We start from the raw sequence: 21,331 nt of genomic DNA on the forward strand, positions 1-21,331 counted from the left end.
ACAATAGTAATGGTGATAATAATAGACACAGGCGTGCTTTCAATAATTTCATACCACTGACTGTTAACTCTTCAGATTGCTGCAGATTGAAGCAATTGTTTTTTGCTCTTCTAGAAAAAATATTCTTGGATTATAAACTGAAGAAAAACTTTGAACTTCTGGACATGAATTGCATAAACACAGGTATGTAGGAGGTGGGTTTGAGAGGAAGGTGCACCAGGATGTTTGGTCAGAAGACCAGTACATAGAATGCATGCACATAGGAAGCAGATTTGACACATGAGTACATAGGAGACAGGTACAGGTGAGGTAGGATAGAGACATGGACTCATGAGGTTTATGTGTGTGACACAGGGTGGAGACACATACACAGGAAACAAAGTTTAGCATAGGTATGCATGAGGTAGATAAATAAGACATACACACAGGGGGAAGTAAATGTAAAGAAAGCAGAGTCAATACATAGAAGGATGCACAAGGTAGATATGTAGAAGGTAAAGTCAGGGCACATTTACAAGGCAGGTGGGTACAGAATAAGCAGATATCTCCCCCATCTTCTTCTCTTTGTCTCCTCTATCTGTGCTTTTCTTTTTCTTCCCTGCCCTTCACCTGTTCTCCTGACTCCATTCAGCCTGTCTCCTACAATACTACCAGTGTACCCATTCCTCCGTTCCAGTATAAAAGTTAGAATCTCTCATAAACGTTTTCCTAATTTTTCTCAGTAATGCATAGCCCTTGATGGTGTCCACTGATAAACATCTACAGATGAAACCTAACTTCCCTACATCTCTATTCTTTGCCCAGTACACTTGGTGGCCATATTTGAATCACTCAAGATATTAAGCAGAGTTTTTTTTCATTTTTCACCCCCGAGCCTCTCGAAGAATCGCCGCAAACGGCGAGCAGTGATTCTCCGGCCCGGATGGGCCGAGCGGCCGCTCCGACATGACAGGGTTCCACCGGCACCGTCCACCCCTGGTCGCTGCCGGCGGGAACTCTGCTGGAACGCTCGGGGGGGAGCCTGTGGGGGGGGGGGGGCTCCGAACGTGTCTTGCCCGCGATCGGGGCACACCAATTGGCGGGCCGGCCTCTACCCCCCGGGCCTACCTCCTTCCGCGGCCGGCCCAGAAAACCGGCGCCATGTTGGTGAGGGGCCAGCGCACGTAAGAAGTTCCCCGCGCATGTGCATGATGGTGCTGCCCAACTGCGCAAGCGCAGGATTGGGCTGCCCCAACTGCGCATGCGCGGGTTGGCGTGGCGCCCATTTGGCGACATGTAAGTACCGCTCCAGCGCCATGCCCAGGTCGTGCCCAGGCCCTGTTCGCGCCATTGTGAAACCCGCTCTGTAGCTTTTGAAACTCAGCCAAGCATTCATAATGACAAAAATAATAATATTATAATAATAGCCCTTGAAAAATATCAAACCCCGGGAAACGCTTTCAGGTACATGCAAGTGAGGGCGTTTGTGAGGCAGCAGGTGAGGGAATTTCCGCTACTCCCGGCAGAGGGGATTCAAGATAGGGTGATTGCGGGCGGATGGGTCGGAGAGGGCAAGGTGTCGGCGATATACCAGGAGATGAAAGAAGAGGGGGAGGCTTTGGTAGAGGAGCTGAAGGGTAAATGGGAAGAGGAGTTGGGGGAGGAGATTGAGGAGGGGCTATGGGCTGATGCCCTTAGTAGGGTTAATTCCTCTTCCTCTTGTGCCAGGCTTAGCCTGATACAATTTAAGGTGGTTCATAGAGCGCATATGACGGGGGCGAGGCTGAGTAGGTTCTTTGGGGTGGAGGGCAAATGTGGGAGGTGCTCAGGAAGTCCGGCAAACCATATCCATATGTTTTGGTCATGTCCGGCACTGGAGGGGTTCTGGAGGGGAGTTGCGGGAACAGTATCTAAGGTGGTGAAAGTCCGGGTCAAGCCAAACTGGGGGCTAGCACTATTTGGAGTAGTGGATGAGCCGGGAGTGCAGGAGGCGAAAGAGGCCGGCATTCTGGCCTTTGCATCCCTAGTAGCCCGGCGATAGATCTTGTTAATGTGGAAGGAGGCGAAGCCCCCCAGCGTGGAGGCCTGGATAAATGATATGGCTGGGTTTATCAAGTTGGAAAGGATAAAGTTTGCCTTGAGAGGGTCTGCGCAGGGGTTCTACAGGCGGTGGCAACCGTTCCTAGATCATCTCGCGGAGCGTTAGATGAAGGTCGGACAGCAGCAGCAGCAACCCGGGGGGGGGGGGGGTGGTGAAGGGGGGGGGGAAGGGGGGTCACTGTGGGGGGCATGTGAGCAAGAAAGCACATGAACGATCCGGAAACTGACATGTACGGGAAGAATCCATTGTACAAAGTTCTATATTTTATTGACTTGCCATGTTCATGTCTTGCCACGCAAGTTCTTTTTATTTTCTTTGTTACGGGGGGGGGGGGGGGGGGGGGGGGGGGGGGGGAAGCGGGGGGGGGGGGGGCTGTTTGTAAGGTGGAAAATAAAGTTATTGGAAAATTCTTAATCAGAATATATTTTTTTTTAAAAGAAAATTATCAACAAAGAACTCTACTGCAACTATACCAATAGATGCTAATGATTTTTTCTAACCTCCACCAGATAGCCCGTTAAAACAATCCAGCAGATTTTTAAAAAAACTCAGACAACTTAAGTCTGCTCTTTCTCTCAAGTTTAAAGAACAAGGGATTTTAAAAAACTTCAGATTATCACACTTAAACAGACCTTATCAACCCTTCAAGGGAGTTAATGTCTACTCCATCAATTTGTGACTCCCACACTGTAGGTTAAGGCCTGTGGAACTGCCAAAGTTCAGGTTTCTCACCTGTGTTAATCACACCTTGCCTCTTAACCCCTGCCAGAAAAAATTGTATCTGTCGGCGATGTAGGCAGGCCTTCTGCACCCAGGTCCCACTTCTAGTCTATAAAAGTCTATGGAGTGTTCCCTACTCCATGGATATCTGGTCCTAAGGATGCAGTATCTGAATAACTAGTCCCACATTGCAGCACAGAGCCCACAGTCTACATCATGTTGTTTGTGGATAGCTTGAACTTTCAGTCTCTCTGGAATTGAAAGTTTCGAGCTAGTGAACTAAATCACTTAATACAAGACTGTAGACATCTAGGTTAGTTACTTACTGCATGTCTCTGCAGCAGGTGCAAGCCCAGTGCAGTGGGACTCAGCTGCTGAAGAGTTCAAGCAAATTGAGCAACAGTTTATGAAATCGATGGAGCAAGAATCAAGATTGAAAAACATCCAGTTTGTGGTAACATCTGTCCTTAAGGTACAATGTAGGGGCTCCCCCCTCAATTTCTTCCATTCTCTTCTGAAACTGCTGGCGTATTATTCCATGAAAGGAGACTATCTTACAGTACCTCAGCCAAAGAAACAAAACGACTTACATTGATAACGCAACTTTCATGATCACAGGGTATACCAAAGCACTTTACAGACAATTAATTATTTGAACTGTAGTTACTCCTGTAATCTCGGAAAGGAAGCTGCCAATTTACCAGAGCAAACTCTCACAAACAACAATGTGACAATGGCCATTTAATCTGTTTTTGTGATGTTAATTGAGAGATAAATATTGGCCAAGGCACCATGAATAACGCTCTTGCTCTCCTTTGGAATTGTGCCACATCTACCTCAGGAAGCTAGCCAGGGATTCAGCTGGACATATCTTAATGGTCCATGTGTGAACAGAGACGGAGTGTCCAGTGGGTATATATACATGTATATACTTTCCAGTAAAAGTCGCTGGATAATGATCAGGAGTAGATATCTGGGTAATTTTCTCCTTCCTAACCTAAGGACATACTTGTTCTTACCTGTTATCCACAAATGCATATAAAATCGTCCAGCAGAGAATTATTGAATACCAATCAGTATCACTCAGTCAGTCAAGGAACATACTCCTGAGGCCACTGTCCAATGCTACTGTGGCTGAGCTCAATTAACTCAGGACTAGCATGGATTGAAGGTGGGATGATCTAGTTTGGTGTGTCTCATACCACATCGTATGTGTTACTAGACTCTGACCTATTAGAGGAAACAAAATTATCTTTTTATCTTGAAGAATAATTTATGTGGACACAATTTATTCCTTGTTCTTCTTTGTAGGCAAACCTGTCCGAGGATACTCGTGAAATGGTTGAAGGTTGCATGAACAGTATGCAAGAGCCCATGTATAGAACTATCATGTATTACTGTGGGGGTCTGAACTGTGCAGAACGACTTCAGCACATAATAGAGACAGGTTTCTCCAAGGAAGGTTTGTATAGGAGCATTTGAAATTGCACATTTGAGGGCTGAGGGCAGTATGTTACAGATAAAAGAACATTTCTATTCAGTGGTACAACTAGCATTCTCCAGACTTCCAGTTGGGCTCGCGAGCGGAGCGGCCGCATCAAGTAGAGGCTCCCACCAGTATGCGCTATTTTTAGCATTTTGGGGGTTTTGGCCGTTGTTTTCTCTCCTGACTTTTTTCAGCCTTTGGGGCCTGAGGGATGGGCGCCGGGTCGGGCCAGTTTGGAGCCCTGCGGTAGTGTCCGGTAGCCGGAGCAGAGGCATCGAACCCAAAGTGCGCAGAAGTTGGAGCAGCGGGGGCGGGGGCTAACATGAGGCGAGGCAGCAGACCCGAATCCAGGCCACGGCATGTAGAGGGGGAGTAGCATATCAGGTGGCTCCCAATTAAAATAGATTTTTGAGACGTTTGAAGTCCGGTCCCATGGGTAGAATTTTTTTTTTAGGATTGAAGAAAGAAAAATAATAAGTCGTTAAAGGATGCCAAAAGCAGCTGTGAAGAAGGGAGGAAACGTGAGTTCGCCATCCAATGACAGGGCCAGTAAAACGCTGACAAGATGGCGGAGGCCGGGCCGCATGGTGGGACCGCACTACTTACAGTGGAAAAGATGACTGAGGTGATGGCTGTGGAGCTGGAGAAGCAGTTTGCGAGGTCTATTGGAGGCATTGAGGAAGGAGATGGTTGTTGCACTGAAATCATTGGTGGAGGAGGCAATCACCCTGGGTAGGGTAGCTGTGGCAAAGACATCAGCCGAGGTCAGAGAATAAGGTGAAAAGATGAAGGAAGTGGAGGAGGCCGTGGCGCAGCACAGAGGCCAGCTCACCTCGATGGGGGATGAGCTGCGGAGGGTGGTGGAGGTCAACAGAGGGCTCCAAGCAAAGCTCGAAGATTTGGAGAACCGTTTGAGGCAGCACAATCTGAGAATTGTGGGCTTGCCCGAAGGGACAAAGGGCTCGACGCCAACAGAGTACTTCGCTAAGATGCTGGCAGAGTTGATGGGGGAGGGGGGGAGCCCTCCCTGTATGAACTGGACCGAGCTCATCGGTCATTAAGGCCGAAACCCAAAGTAAATGAACCGCCAAGAGCAGTAATTATCTACTTCCAGAAATACCATGTGAAGGAGACGGTGTAAGCTGAACGAAGCAGAAGCGGGAGGTGCAGTGGGCTGGTGCTAGAGTTCGGATTTACCAGGACTTGACGATAGAGTTGGCGAAAAGACGAACGGCCGAGTAAAGGTGGCACTGTACAACAAGGGGGTGCAATTTGGTATGGTATATCTGGCGAAGTGGAGGGTGACGTCCAACACCAAAGATTTTTATTTTGAAACGGTAGAGGTGGCTGAGGCATTCGTGAAGGCAGAAGGCTTGGGGCCGAAGTGAGGAGTGGAACTGGAAGAGAGATCGTGAACTGTGATTGGGGAGCTGGAAAATGTATAAATGTTATAACTGTCTTTTCATTGACCTGTATTGTAACTTACTTGACTTCACATTGTAGAGTTTAAGTTTTTGTTTGGTTTGATTGGCATTCTTTGTTGCGACGGTTATATGTTATTTTATTGAATTGTATGGGTTAGATTCTTTTTCTTTTTCTTCTGGGACTGGGGGGTCCCCGCACTAGCTAACTAAAGTCGGCTAGTGAGTGGAGGTGAGGTGAGAGGAGGGCTGCGGACATTGGAGCCTGGTTAGCAGGTTTCGATGGGCCTATGAGGCGGGCAAGGGGGGGGGAGGGGAGGATCAATACTGGGTGAGTTTTTTCGAGGGTAAGTCCAGGGAGGGATTCTGGGAGGGAGGGGGTTTGATGTTAATAAGGGATAGGGGCAGGTCAGGCTCATGGGGCAGGGCCCGGTGGTACGATGATGGTGAATAAGAAGAGAGGGGATGAAATTCCCCTAGTTAGGATAGTCACATGGAACGTAAAGTGTTTGGGAGTTCCAGTCAAGGGTGCTTGCGCATATTAAAAGTTTAAAGGTCGGTGCTGCAGGAGACTCACGTGAGGGTGAAGGACCAGGTGAGAATTAAAAAGGGCTGGGTTAGTCAGGTGTTTCACTCTGGATTTGACAGAAGGGCTCAAGGGGTAGCTGTAAAGGGCAGCAAAATAGTACACTTCCAGATGGAGAAGGTGGTTGCAGATCAGGGGGGTAGATATGTGATTGTGACAGAGACGCTAGAGAGCGCTGGTAAGTGTATACGGTCCCAATTGGGACGATGTGGGATTCACAAAGAAGGTGTGTGGGGCCATCCCCGACTTGAACTCACACAAACTGATAGGGGGGGGGGGGGGGGGGATATTGGAACTTGGCACAGGAGCCAAGGTTGGACAGGTCACGGCTATGCTCGCTGGTCCCATCAAGGGGGGTGAAGGCATGGGCTGGGCTAATGGTGGAAATGGGAGGGGTGGACCCTTGGATGTTTCTGCACCCGAGGGAGCGTGAGAACTCGTTTTTCTCGGCAGTCCATAAGATATACTCGCAGATCGACTTTTACGTGGTGGGGAAGGCGCTGCTGGCTGGGGTTAAGGGGTCGGAGTATTCGGCAATTGCAATATCAGATCATGCTCCGCATTGGGTGGATACGGTACTGGAGAAGGGGGTGGTACAGAAGCCGGGGTGGAAATTAGATGTGGAATTGTTGGGGGACTGAGGGTTCTGTGACAAAATTGCAAAAAGTAATTGAGGAATATGTAGGTTTCAACTGCACGGGTGAGGTGTCCAACGCGGTTGTCTGGGAGGCTCTAAAGACCGTGGTGAGGGGTGAGGTGATCTCGTTTAAGGCTAGTGACCAAAAGGAGAGGTCGGAGCGTCAGAGAGTAATAAATGCTGGAGGTAGATAGGTGTTATGCAGAAGATGGGGACCCAGCGACGTTGGAAAAGAAGAAGGAACTGCAGGCAAGCTTTGACCGATTATCTACCTGGAAGGCGGTGCACCAATTGAGGCGAGCAAGGGGTGCAGTTTACGAGCATGGAGAGAAGGCAGGCGTATGTTGGCGGGTCAGCTCCGGAGGGAGGCAGCGGCAAGGGAAATTGTCCATGTGCGGGACAGGGCAGGGAAGTTGATGGTAGCTCTGGACCAGATTGACAAGGTCTTCAAGGAATTTTATGAGAGGTTATACAGGTCAGAGCCACCTGGGGGAGACCAGGAGATGCCGGAATGTCTAGATGGGTTGGAGTACCCGAGGTTAGGGGAGGGGGACAGGCTACATTAGAAGGGGCGATAGTGGAGCAGGAGATAAAAGATGCGTTTGGGAGGATGCAGTCGGGGAAGGTGGCAGGGCCAGATGGGTTTCCGGTGGAATATTATAAAAAATTCAAGGATAAGCTAGTACCGCTGATGGTGAGGATGTTTGAGGAGGCGATAGGGAAGGGGGTGTTACCACAAACTTTGGGGCAGGCATCGATTTCCCTGTTGCTTAAAAAATATAAGGATCCGACGGAGTGTGGGTGGTATAGGCCCATATCATTTTTAAACGTGGACACAAAGGTATTGGCGAAGGTACTGACAGATAGGATGGAGGAGTACCTCCCGAAGGTGATAGGTGAAGATCAGATGGGGTTTGTGAGAGGGAGGCAGCTCTTTTCGAACATTAGGAGGATATTGAACGTGGTTATGGCACCGGCGGAGGGGAAGGAAACAAATGTGGTTGTGGGATTGGCCGCCGAGAAAGGGATTGGCCGCCGAGAAAGCGTTTGACCAGGTAGATTTGGAATACTTGATGGCAGTTCTGGAGTGGTTTGTGATTGGACCACGATTTGTGGATTGGGTAAAGCTACTGTATAAGGAGCTGAGGGCGAGTGTCCGCACAAATAGCATCAGCTCGGGAGACTTTTCAGTCCACCGTGGGACTAGGCAGGGATGTCCTATGCCCCCTGATGCGACCATCAATTCACTTGAGACGGGAGTAGAAGTAAACTGTGGCTTTAATCAGCTTAGAACAGTGCCTGCCTGCGACTGATCCAATACTGAGAACCACCTACAGGTCGACTGCTCTTTATATCGCCCTTCAAGGGGAGGAGCCATGGGCAGAGCCCATACAGGCCCCAACATGTTCCCCTATGGATAATGCCATACAATGGCCCATAGGAGGAGCCCACAAGGGCAACGGCATAGCACAGATACAAATACAAGGGCAACAGCACAGGTACAAAGACAATGGTGGATTATTGGCATAATACATTCGCCACACCCCCACTGCTGTTTGCACTTGCAATTGAGCCGTTGGCCATCGCGTTAAGAGGTTCGGGGGTATGGAAAGGGATAATGCGGGGGGGGGGATAGAGCATAGGGTGTCCTTATATGCCGATGTCTTGTTGTTATACGTGTCGGAACCGAGTGTGTCAATAGGGGGAATATTGGAGCTGCTTCGGGTGTTTGGGTCTTTCTCAGGGTACAAATTAAATCTAGACAAAAGTGAGTATTTTGTGGTGTCTCTGCCGGGGGTGGGGGCAGGGTTGAGGGGGGCTGCCATTCCGTAGGGCAAGGACTCACTTCAGATACCTGGGGGTGCAGGTTGTTCAGGATTGGGGGGGCTCCATTGGTACACCATTTCTAGTTTGGTGGGGAGGGTGAAAGCTGATCTGGCAAGGTGGGATGGTCTCCCTCTGACACTGGCGGGTTACTGGCAGTTAAAATGAACGTGTTGCCTTGATTTCACATTGCTGGAGGAGGTGCTGACGACATGGGGACTGGAGAGGGAGTAGTGCCGGCGGTTTAAGGGGTTATTTTGGAAGAGGAGAAGGCACCGCTGGATGGGATCAAGGCAAAGTGGGAGGAAGAGTTGGGAGAAGGTATGGAGGAGGGGTTCTGGTGTGAGGTGCTCCGGAGGGTGAACGCCTCCACCTCGTGCGCGAGGTTGGGGCTGATACAGCTGAAGGTGGTATATAGAGCGCACCTCACAAGGGCGAGGTTGAGCCGGCTCTTTGAAGGGAGAGAAGATGTGTGTGAACGTTGCGGGGGGGCCCCGCAAACCACGTTCATATGTTTTGGTCCTGTCCAAAGCTGGAGGATTATTGGGATGTTTTTAGGGTATTCTCTAAAGTGGTGCACGTGAAGCTGGACCCGGGCCCTCGGGAGGCCATATTCCGGGTGTCGGATCGGCCGGGGCTAGAAACGGGTGCGGAGGCAGAGGTTGTAGCTTTCGCCTCGTTGATTGCCCGAAGGCGGATCCTGTTGGGATGGAGAGCAGCCTCTCTACCCTGTGCCCTGACGTGGCGTGGGGACTTGTTGGAATTCTTAACTCTTGAGACGATTAAATTTGAACTGAGGGGAAGGATGGAGGGGTTCTACAATTCATGGGCATTATTCATCATGATGTTTAAAGAATTGGATTACATCGAACATTAGGGGTGGGGGACTGTATGTGTTAATGGTGACTATGGGTGATTCCTGATTCCTTTTTGTTATTTGTCTATGTTAACATGCAGGCTGCTGTTGGGGATTTGGTGGGAGGATGGGATCATTGTTGACATGGGGATTGACATTGCATTCCTTACTGATTATTGTTTGTGGGTGTAAATTTGGGAGAAAATGTGAAAAAGGAGGAGAATAAAAATATTTTTTTTAAAAGCTAGCATTTTCTTGACATCTGGACATCACAGAACCTTAAATTAAAGCAATGTTACCTAAGCATCCAGTATCAGTAGCCATTGGTAATGAGCTAAGTCTTGATCTAATTGAATGGTGGACAGACTAAGAGGATTAATAGCCCATCATTTCCTATGTTTATACTATGTGGACACCTGTTGATACAGTAGATCTCATTGATTTTCTGTTGTAGATTTTAGTGATGGGATCTATGGCCAGGGACTGTACTTTTCTCCCAACGCATCCACTGCCTGTATGCTCTCAGTGGTAAGTAACAACTTAATTTTATTCCTGAAATGCCCTCTATTTCTATGTGTGTTATTGGATCTGTGATATATCTGATAAGATGCATTGGCATAGTGAAATGCAAATGAAACAAGTGGCACGTATGTTTCTGAGAGTTGGCAATCATCAAGATCAGGAGCACGATTCTCCGGAAACATTTCCAAGTGCTGTGGTGCATGGGAATTGCTGCAAGTTTCCTGGCGCTCAGCCCAGCGACGGCGGCAACACTATTCAACGTTAATTGTTCCATTTAACGAGACCTCACGGGTTTCCCGCCCCGAATGCCGGGTCGGCAGCTTATTCGCCAGGACCGTGCTCGCTAGCCCCCCGCTACAACGTCGAGTACCACTTAATCCGCACTTGCTCACCCATCCCATGGGGCGGCGACGGTGGCCACCAGCACTCCCAAGTTCCACCCCTCTGATGAGGCCGCGTCCGCACACAGGACAGGGTGGCACGGCTGTGCATGTGCTGCTGACAAGTGAGCCTGGTCCCTCCAGCCCCAGAGCCCCCAGAGGACACCCACCAGGGGCATCGAAGGTCAGAGGACGAGGTAAGCAGCTGGCTGTTTCCACCTCAGATGTGCATCCTGGGGAAACACCAAGATGTAGTGGTAGAGCTAGGAGGGCCAGGCACATTGAGCATCACTGAGGGCACTGGGGTTTGGGAGAGGGATTAGGTAGGGGTGGGGCGGGGGTGGGGGTCAGAGGGATTGGGAGGGTGGCACTATCAGAAGTGGGGTATTGCGCAGCACATTAAACAGCTCTTTGCACAGCCATTATGATGCCTCTGTTACTTTCTTTCACAGTGCAGGCTGAATCCCGGACCCTTCGCCTGTCTCACCAGGCAACGCCATCTCCCCGTGGCACCCACCCACCCTCTGGCCGTGGTCGTGCCCCAGAGGCTGTGTCCCATCCCCTGGGTGTTCGGATGTTGGCTGCTGCGTGTGTGGTGTTGACTCCCACACAGTGTCCAGGCATCAAGGTTTGACTGGAATGCTAGACAATGACTCCCATATGCTACATGATCCGCCTACCCACAGGAACCCACTTAGCATGTGTCAAGCACTCACTTAACCAGCGATAGCCTTCAGCCGCGCAGTCAAAGGCCTCAGAAGTCAGTGGGGGTTATGGATGATCGGTGGGGCAGACAGGCAGGGACAGGGGTAGCCCCGGAAGGGGGTTGGGATCCAAGGGTTGGCATGGTGGTGTTGGGAGGGATTGCCACCCTCCTCCAGTTAGACATAGAATTTACAGTGCAGAAGGAGGCCATTCGGCCCATCGAGACTGCACCGGCTCTTGGAAAGAGCACCCTACCCAAGGTTAACACCTCCACCCGATCCCCATAACCCAGTAACCCCACCCAACACTAAGGGCAATTTTGGACACTAAGGGCAATTTATCATGGTCAATCCACCCAACCTGCACATCTTTGGACTGTGGGAGGAAACCGGAGCACCCGGAGGAAACCCACGCACACACGGGGAGGATGTGCAGACTCCGCACAGACAGTGACCCAAGCCGGGAATCGAACTTGGGACCCTGGAGCTATGAAGCAATTGTGCTATCCACAATGCTACCGTGCTGCCCCTCAGCACCCCCCAGCACCTCCCCCCCAGTCTCCCATGGTACCCCACCCCTGCGGGGGGTCCCTCACCCCAACACCGTGCACTGGGGTGGCAAACCCATTCCCACGGTCTCTTTGTCTATGAGGAAAGATGGCTACTCACCTCCTCGGCTTCCCACTGAAGACTTCCGTCAGGTTCACATTTTTAAAAAGGAGTACTAATCGGTGCCAGTGTGAGCACTTGCTGGGGAGGCCAGTGAATGACACAAGGCCATTGGATAACGGGTGGCTCTCGTTTGGTGCCCGGTGCGATTCCCATTTTTGGCGCTACCGCTATTCACCAGCCTCGTCATGCTTGAGCGCGAGTGTAACAATGCCGGAAGATTGCACCCCAGATTTTACTGTTAAGTATGATTTTTCGGTGTAAATTTCAGAGAGAACTGTTAGTGCTAGGGAATGGATCACTCATTGACCACATCAATCACTCCTAGATACACAGTAAAACTTCCACTATCCTGTTAGAGTTTTCTCAGTTCCAACCCAAGAAAAACATCCTGTGGTAGTCTGTGTAGAGGTATTATGGTACCTGGTAATGCTGGAACACCATTGGTAGATATTGTATGCTTCCTATTGGTCAAGCTGTATGGTAGCTCCGCCCCGCTAGGTGGGGTATAAGAGCCCGTGCCACCCCAGCAGCCTTCATTCTGTACCTGAGCTGCTGGGGGAAACATCTGGCTTATTAAAGCCTTCAGTTGGACTACAACCTCGCTTTAGTGGTCATTGATCGTGCATCACATCCCTGTAACATTTATATATTTTTCTCTCTCTCAGCAATTGCCACGAGAGCCAAATCAAAGGCCATTTTGTGCCATAGGCTCATGTTCACCAGAATCTAGACTTGTGAATGCTGTAACATTTTGGGCTTTTATTATGGCCTAAAATTTAAGATATTGGCATATAGTTATGGAGGTACCGTCATACCTCCGTACAGCGTTTTGTAACTATTTACAATTCTATTAACTATTTACAATTTATGATTCATAATTAGCTATACACTTTAAAATGAAGCAATCAGTCGATCGGGGGCCCGGGTCGACCTCTGTGATCATCGAAGCTTCGGTGGTGACTCCGGTGGAGGCTGGGGCGTCTGTGACTCCGGGAACGTGGCCTCGATCTCTGAGGCAGCTTCGACACCCCAGGTCTCGAAGGGAGACCGTATCTTGTCGGCCGTCGGGGTACGCCACGTAGGCGTACTGGGGGTTAGAGTGGAGAAGATGGACCATCTAGACCAACGGGTCCGACTTGTGCCCCCGCACGTGTTTTCGGAGCAGGATGGGAACTGCCAGCCAGGTCGGGAGCGAGGTCCCAGAGGAGGACTTCCTGGGGAAGACAAGGAGACGTTCGCGAGGTGTCTGGTTGGTTGTGGTACAAAGCAGTGACCGGATGGAGTGGAGGGCATCTGGGAGGACTTCCTGCCAGCAGGAGAATGGGAGATTCCTGGACCGTAGGGCCAGTAGGACGGTCTCCCAGACCGTTCCGTTCTCCCTCTCTACCTGTCCGTTACCCCGGGGGTTGTAACTGGTCGTCCTGCTCGAGGCGATGCCCTTGCTGAGCAGGAATTGACGCAGTTCGTCGCTCATAAAGGAGGACCCCCTATCACTATGTATGTAAGCGGGGAACCCAAACAGTGCAAAGATGCTCTGGAGGACCTTGATGACGGTGGTTGCGGTTATGTCGGGGCAGGGGATGGCGAATGGGAACCAGGAGTACTCGTCAGTCACGTTCAGGAAGTACGTGTTGCAGTCGGTGGAGGGGAGGGTGCCTTTGAAGTCCATGCTGAGGCGTTCAAAGGGACGGGAAGCCTTTATCAGGTGCACTTTCTCTGGCCAGTAGAAGTGCGGTTTGCACTCCGCGCAGATTTGGCAGTCCTTGGTGGCTGTCCTGACCTCCTCGATGGAGTAGGGCAGGTTGCGGGTCTTGATAAAGTGGAAAAAACGGGTGGCAGAGGTCCTCGTGGAGGGATCGGAGGAGGTGGCACATGTGCCGTGGGACAGGGCATCAGGAGGCTCGTTTAGCTTCCTGGGATGATACAAGATCTCGTAGTCGTAGGTGGAGAGTTCGATCCTCCACCGCAAGATCTTATAGTTTTTTATTTTGCCCCGCTGTGCATTATCGAAGATGAAAGCAACCGACCGTTGGTCAGTGAGGAGAGTGAATCTCCTGCCGGCCAGGTAATGTATCCAATGTCGCACAGCTTCTACTACGGGCTGGGCCTCCTTTTCGACTGAGGAGTGGCGGATTTCGGAAGCATGGAGAGTACGTGAGAAGAAGGCCACGGGTCTGCACGCTTGGTTGAGGGTGGCCGCCAGAGCTACATCAGACGCGTCGCTCTCGACCTGGAAGGGGTGGACTCGTCGATGGTGTGCATCGTGGCCTTTGCAATGTCCGTTTTGATGTGGCTGAAGGGCCTCTATCGACAGGGGAAAAGCTGTGGATTGGATCGGGGACGGGCCTTGTCCGCATAGTTGGGGACCACTGGGCATAGTAACTGAAAAACCCGAGGCAGCGCTTCAGGGCCTTGGAGCAGTGAGGGAGGGGGAACTCTATAAGGGGGCGCATGCGCTCAGGGTCCATTTCGCACTACGTAGCCGAGGATGGCTAGGCAGTCGGTGCTAAACACGCATTTGTCTTTGTTGTATGTAAGGTTAAGGATCTTTGCGGTCTGGATGAATTTTCGGAGGTTGGTGTCGTGGTCCTGATGGTCGTGGCCGCAGATGGTGACATTATCGAGATACGGGAATGTTTCCCGTAAACCGTACCGGTCAACCATTCAGTCCATCTCGCGCTGGAAGACCGAGACCCCGTTAGTGACACCGAAGGGAACCCTTAAGAAGTGATAGAGCCGCCCATGTGCCTCGAAGGCAGTGTATTTGCGGTCACTAGTGCGGATGGGGAGCTGGTGGTAGGCGGACTTAAGGTCCACCGTGGAGAAGACCTTGTAATGCGCGATCCAGGTCGGATATGCGGGGGAGAGGGTACACGTCCAGCTGCGTAAACCTGTTGATGGTCTGACTGTAGTCGATGACCATCCTATGCTTCTCCCCGGTCTTTACCACCACTACTTGAGCACTCCAGGGACTGTTGCTAGCTTCAATGACTCCTTACCTCAGTAGCCTTTGGACCTCTGACCTAATAAAGATCCGATCCTGAGCACTGTGCCGTCTGCTCCTGGTGGCGACCAGTTTGCAATCCGGGGTGAGGTTCGCAAACAGGGAAAGCGGATCGACCTGGAGGGTCGCAAGGCCGCAGACAGTGAGGGGGGGTATAGGGCCGCCAAATTTGAAAGTTAGACTTTGGAGATGACACTGTAAGTCTAAACCTAGGAGTGTGGCCCCGCAGAGGTGGGGAAGGACGTAGAGCCGGTAATTTTTAAACTCCCTTCCCTGGACTGTGAGGTTTGCTGCACAAAACCCCTTTATCTCTACTGAGTGGGAACCGGAGGCCAGGGAGATTTTTTGATTAACGGGGTGGACGAGGAGAGAACAGCGCCTTACCGTGTTGGGGTGTATGAAGCTCTCCGTGCTCCCAGAGTCGATTAAGCAGGACGTCTCGTGCCCGTTGATTAGTACTGTCGTTGTAGCAGTTGAGAGTGTTCGAGGCCGGTACTGATCCAGAGTCACCGAGGCTAATCTCAGCAGTTGAGTGTTCTATTCGGGCGGTGTGTGGCCAGCCGAGCTCGGGTCCTGGGAGTCCATCCAAGATGGCGGCTCCCATTGGTCGCACATGGCTGGGGGTCCACAAAATGGCGCCGCCTATCCATCGAACATGGCGTCCGTGGGACAAGATGGCGGCACCCGGGGGCCGCACGTGGCCCTGGAGTAGGAAGATGGCGGCGCCCGCTGGCCGCACGGGGACCGTGGAGAGGTTTGTAATGGCGTTCCGCATTCGCTGCCGGAGACCGCGTGTGGATGCACGGGCCGGGCAGCGCTGGCGGGGGTGCTTGGCCTGCCCGCCAAACGAGCAGCAGGGCCCCCTGGGGTTGCCAGGCCGCCTTGCAGCACAAGCTTGTGGGGGGATGGGGGATGTCTCGGGGTCGGCTGCGGAGGGGTTCCACGCTGCCCAGGGGGCTGCCGCGCGGTCGGGAACGTAAGCGCGGGCGTTTCTGGAGGCCACATCCAGGGAGCCGGCAAGGGCCCGTGCCTCCTTGAGGCCTTGGGTGTCTTTTGCCAGCAATTGCTGGCGGATCTGGGAGGACAGCATACCTGCCATGAAAACATCCCGGATCAAGTGTTCTGTGTGGTCGCTCGCCGAAACTTACGGGCAGCTGCAGTTTCTCCCCAACACCAGGAGTGCACGGTAGAATTCTTCCAGCTATTCCCCAGGGATTTGTCGCCTCATTGCTAGCAGATGTCGGGCATAGACCTGGTTTACTGGGCGGATATAATGTCCTTTTAGCAGCTCTATTGCCGCATCGAAGTCTTCCGCGTACTCGATGAGGGTGTAAATTTCCGGGCTCATCCTCTAGTGCAGGACTTGCATTTTCTGTTCTCCTGTGGGTGTGTTTTCGGCCGTTCTGAGATATCCTTTCCAAACATACAGTTTGCATATCATTAGCAGGCCTGCCCCAGTATTCTCCGGAGCCTCCGTGATGATCTGCCTCCACCAGAGAGTATTCCCAACGTAGGTGCCATTGTGCTTTTAAAAATCAGAAAACAGGTGCCGTGGCTGATGAGAGAGAGAGAGGAGGTAGGACACGCAGAGGCGAGACCGTGGCTGCCGGTGTCCTAACACAGACCAGGCTGGCTGCGGGGCGTGGGGTGACAGGGGGTGACCAGGGACAGCCGTGGGGCCTGCAGAGTGACATCAGCCTTATGGGTGCCTCCACCCAACCATCCCTGCACCCCACCCTCCACCAAACACCCCCCCACTACGACTGGCTGCCACCTGCCAGCGGGGCATCACACAGTCTACCCAGGGGCAACGCCCACAGTAGCCCCTATAGTGGTAAGTTGGACAGGGGCCACGGAGCGTACCACTGGCATGGACAGTGCCAGCCGTGGGTACCGCTGGCATCAGGGACAGGCGACAGGGCAGAAGCCCCCACGGTACGAGGCACTGAATGGGCCCGGGTGCGGAGATGGAGGGGAGGGGGACATGCAGGAGCAAGTTCCGCAGTGCCAACCGGGGCCACCATGTAGTCCGTTGGACCTGGTTGGGCACACGGGTATGCACCATATTAACATGTCGACATTTTACACCCTGCAGAGCCTGCCCCAGAGGAACAGGAGATAGCCTGTGAGAATGGAGAGCCAGCGGTCTACAGGCCAAGGAGGAGGACGAGGTGCAAGGGAGGCACTGCATGAGGCCTTGTGTATACTGGCAGCGTCTGTCATTCAAGGACCTGCCGAACCGGGCATTCCGTCAAAGACTCCTGCTGAGCTGGGGGACAGTATGACATATTAGCCAGATCATGGCGCACCTGGCACCATGGGAGAATGGGGGAGGACACCCACTCCTGGTGGCCGTCTAGGTTACGGCCGCCCTGAACGTTTATGCCACGGGGTCCTTCCAGGCACCGAGTGGGGACCTGCCCGAGTACTCACAGAGCTCGTTGCACATGTGCATCCGGACTATCATGGAGGCCCAATATGCCCAGTCAGGACAATATATGGACCAAGCCCACTAGGATGCCCCGGCAGTGGGTTTGCCGCCATCACCGAGATGTCCCGTGTCCGGGGGGTGATTGATGGGTTGCATGTCTCTTACAAGCACTTGCAGATGATAGACCGGTCTACACAAACCAAAAGGGGTTCCACTTGATGGACGTGCAGCTGGTGTGTGACCATCAGATGTGCATCAGGCGCATCGCCCGATACCCGGGCAGTGTGCCCGATGGCTTCATCCTGGCACACTCGATGGCTCCTGGTCTCTTCGAGGCCCCCCCCACCCCCAGTTGGGGTGTTGGTTCCTGGGGGCGACAGAGGTTATCCACTGCAGTCATGAATGATGACACCTATCCGGAGGCCAAAGACTGGCGCGGAGACCCGCTGCAACAATGCCCGTGCAGCGACCAGGGACATGATCGAGCGGTGATTCGGCACCCCGAAGATGCAGTTCAGGTGCCGGCACCACTACTTCAGGGAGTGACATTTCATTCAAGGTGGTAACTTTGACTGATAGCTCGGTGGGCTAAACTTCTGTACACAGATTTGAGAGATGTCAGAGAATCCTCCATTTCCTCCTCCATTCCACCTCTTACCTCTTTCCCTAGAGATACAGTGGGCGGGATTCTCCCCTACCCGGCAGGGCAGGGGATCCCGGCGGGATGGAGTGGCGTGAACCACTCCGGCGTCAGGCAGCCCCAAAGGTTCGGATTCCTCCGCACCTTGAGGGGCCAAGCCCGCACCTTTAGGGGCTAGGCCCGCGCCAGAGTGGTTGGCGCCTCGCCGGCCGGTGGGTAAGGCCTTTGACGCCACGCCTGCCGGGGCCGAAGGGACTCCGCCGGCCGGCGGATGTCCGCGCATGCGTGGGAGCGTCAGCGGCTGCTGACATCATCCCCGCACATGCGCAGGGGGGTCACCTCCGTGTCGGCCATGGCGGAGGCTGATGGCCGACACGGAGGGGAAAGAGTGCCCCAACGGCACAGGCCCGCCCGCGGATCGGTGGGCCCCGATTGCGGGCCAGGCCACCGTGGGGGCACCTCCCCCCCCCCCCCGGGGCCAGATCGCCCTGCGCCCCCCCAGGACCCCGGAGCCCGCCCGCGCCGCCTGGTCCCGCCGATAAATACCTGGTTTAATTCACGCCGGCAGGACCGGCATAACAGCAGCGGGACTTCGGCCCATCGCGGGCCGGAGAATCGGCGGGGGGGCCCGCCGACCGGCGCGGCGCGATTCCTGTCCCCGCCGAATATCCAGTGCCGGAGAATTCGGCGGCCGGCGGGGGCAGGATTCACGCCGGCCCCCGGTGATTCTCCGACCCAGCGGGGGGTCGGAGAATCCCGCTTAGTAACTCCATACTTCTTGCTGCCTAAAGCCATTTCGTTTCAGGAAAGTTGGCTGAAAGTGAGTTTTGCCTGGAGCAGTAACAGTATCATATACATTAGTACAAGGGATAACAGGAATTGGAGAATTTTGCTGTGTAAACTATTGAGTTCATTCATTTTTTTCATTAAATAAATCAATTTCTTAGGTTAAAATCAGATCTGCCTTCTGTAAGAAAAAGGAGAATCTATGTGGCAGCAATCCACTCTGGCACAAAGTTTCTACGTTGGATGAATCATGTTGCCACTCACTGCCCTGGCCAGCTCCCACTATTCCCCAACTGGGTGTACTGTCCCCTTTAAACTGGAGATCTTTAAATCATGTAGCACCACACCAGTTCCCACTTTCCAAAAGGTGATTTCCAAACCAGTGACATTCAGAATAGTGGGAACTTCTGACTCATAAAAGTGTGATGGGGTCGGCCCAAATCATAAGGCAGGAACAAACCAGATTCTACCATATTTATATTCAGAATTTCAATCCATAAGAAAATCCAGAGCAGAGTTTAAAACATATTTCATCCGGGGACAGAGATTGGATGACTGTAATACTGTTTATTTAGCCCTATTTGTCCATTTGATTTGTGCAGCATTATGGTCTGATCCAGAGGATTTTTTGATGATCAGTTTCCTCATGCCAATTCCGATTGTTTTAGCGGTCACTCTGTTTTAGGCAGTCCTATTTTTAGGAACCAAAGCCACTCAGCACTCCTATTTTTAGACACCAAAGCCATTCACATTTTCATACCTCAGACCATCTGTGTCTGTATTTTTAAACTAGGTTCCACATGGATTATACACACCTAAAACTCCATGTACAGATTGATGTATTCTGGTTTGGAGGCAGGAGGGAGGGTTGCAAAAATGACATATTTTTAATTGATTTCAAGCAAGAATGGGCGAAATTCTCCCCCAACGGCGCGATGTCCGCCGACTGGCGCCAAACACGGCGCCAATCAGACGGGCATCGCGCCAGCCCAAAGGTGCGGAATGCTCCGCATCTTTGGGGGCCGAGCCCCAACATTGAGGGGCTAGGCCGACGCCGGAGGGATTTCCGCCCCGCCAGCTGGCGTAAATGGCGTTTGTTGCCCCGCCAGCTGGCGCGGAAATGCGGCGCATGCGCGGGAGCGTCAGCGGCCGTTGTCAGTTTCCCACGCATGCGCAGTGGGGAGAGTCTCTTCCGCCTCCGCCATGGTGGAGGCCGTAGCGGAGGCAAAAGGGAAAGAGTGCCCCCACGGCACAGGCCCGCCCGCGGATTGGTGGGCCCCGATCGCGGGCCAGGCCACCGTGGGGGCACCCCCCGGGGTCAGATCGCCCCGCGCCCCCCCCCCAGGACCCCGGAGCCCGCCCGCACCGCCTGGTCCCGCCGGTAAATACCAGGTTTGATTTACGCCGGCGGGACAGGCAATTTCTGGGCGGGACTTCGGCCCATCCGGGCCGGAGAATCCAGCGGGGGGTCCCGCCAACCGGCGCGGCCCGATTCCTGCCCCCGCCCAATCTCCGGTACCGGAGACTTCGGCGGGGGCGGGGGCGGGATTCACGGCGGCCTACCGCCATTCTCCGACCCGGCGGGGGGTCGGAGAATGACGCCCCTGATCTCAAATGAAAGTAAGGAGGTCCCATAGAAATCATACAGAATTTTACTGCATGAAGAGTAAAGCAATGTGGGAGGAATTCAATGCCTATTGCTCTGTATTTTCCCAGTATTAAATTTTCTGAGCCAGCAGAGCTCTGTATCACTGCCCAAGAATCAAAAGAAGCCAATCTATAGTATGCCCTGTAGCTAATGTTAGCAATGCAGCTCCTGAGAAATAAAATGATGGTCCAGCATGTCATCAGAAAGTATGGCAGAAACTACAAATACCACCTAAACTGTGTTATGATTCAGGCTCCTCCAGATGTTTTTTCTTGCACCAACATAAAAAGTAACCTCTGAAGGCAAGCCCGCACCTCTTAATAACTGCATTAACACTGAGGGCTGGGTTTTCTGGGCCGGATAGACCCCACAGATCTTTAAAAATGGTGGAATAGATCTGGATGTGGTAAGGCCTGCCCCCATTTCTGACAGGTCCAAATTTTCCTTCACGTTGAGGTTTATAGGGGTGGATGGTGGTGGTGTGTTTCATATAGGCAGGGAACCCAAACCCAGCAGCAACATTTGATCCTAATGCAGAGTTCAAGAAGACCTCATTTTGGCTGTTGCAAGTCCTGAACTCTCAGTGTAGAAATCATGAATTGGAGAAGATGTAAAAACTCTTGAATGATGAATAAGGTCTATATAACTGTCATCATCTGAAATTATTTATTTCAAAATGCCACCGTCTTTTAAACTTGAAATAAAACAGCAGCTGCCATTTTGTATTGACAAAACCTCTGAGGGAAGGCAATCTGTACTGGTCAGAAAAAAAATGAGCATCTTCTCTTGCAGTTGCACTGGAGGTTTTTTTTACACTTCCGAAGCTATATTATTTAATTTTGAATTTTTGGCTGATTTTCTTAGGGTATTGGGTGAGATTCTCCATTGGCTGACGCCAAAATCAGGAACCGCGATTGGGCAGAGAATAGGTTCA

General features: G+C 52.3%; 1 protein-coding gene across 2 annotated transcripts in view; it reads left to right on the plus strand.

Moving 5' to 3' along the window:
- LOC140430789 (uncharacterized) overlaps window positions 1-21,331 on the plus strand; it is a 448,181-nt gene that overhangs the window by 383,148 nt on the left and 43,702 nt on the right. For both annotated transcript variants that reach the window (XM_072518479.1, XM_072518480.1), the window contains exons 11-14: window positions 115-183; window positions 3,142-3,272; window positions 4,112-4,262; window positions 10,065-10,138. In XM_072518479.1, coding sequence (XP_072374580.1) covers window positions 115-183; window positions 3,142-3,272; window positions 4,112-4,262; window positions 10,065-10,138 — 425 coding nt within the window. The remainder of the gene's footprint in view (window positions 1-114; window positions 184-3,141; window positions 3,273-4,111; window positions 4,263-10,064; window positions 10,139-21,331) is intronic.

This window comes from Scyliorhinus torazame, chromosome 10, assembly GCF_047496885.1.
Source record: "Scyliorhinus torazame isolate Kashiwa2021f chromosome 10, sScyTor2.1, whole genome shotgun sequence".
Taxonomy (NCBI): Eukaryota; Metazoa; Chordata; class Chondrichthyes; order Carcharhiniformes; family Scyliorhinidae; genus Scyliorhinus; species Scyliorhinus torazame.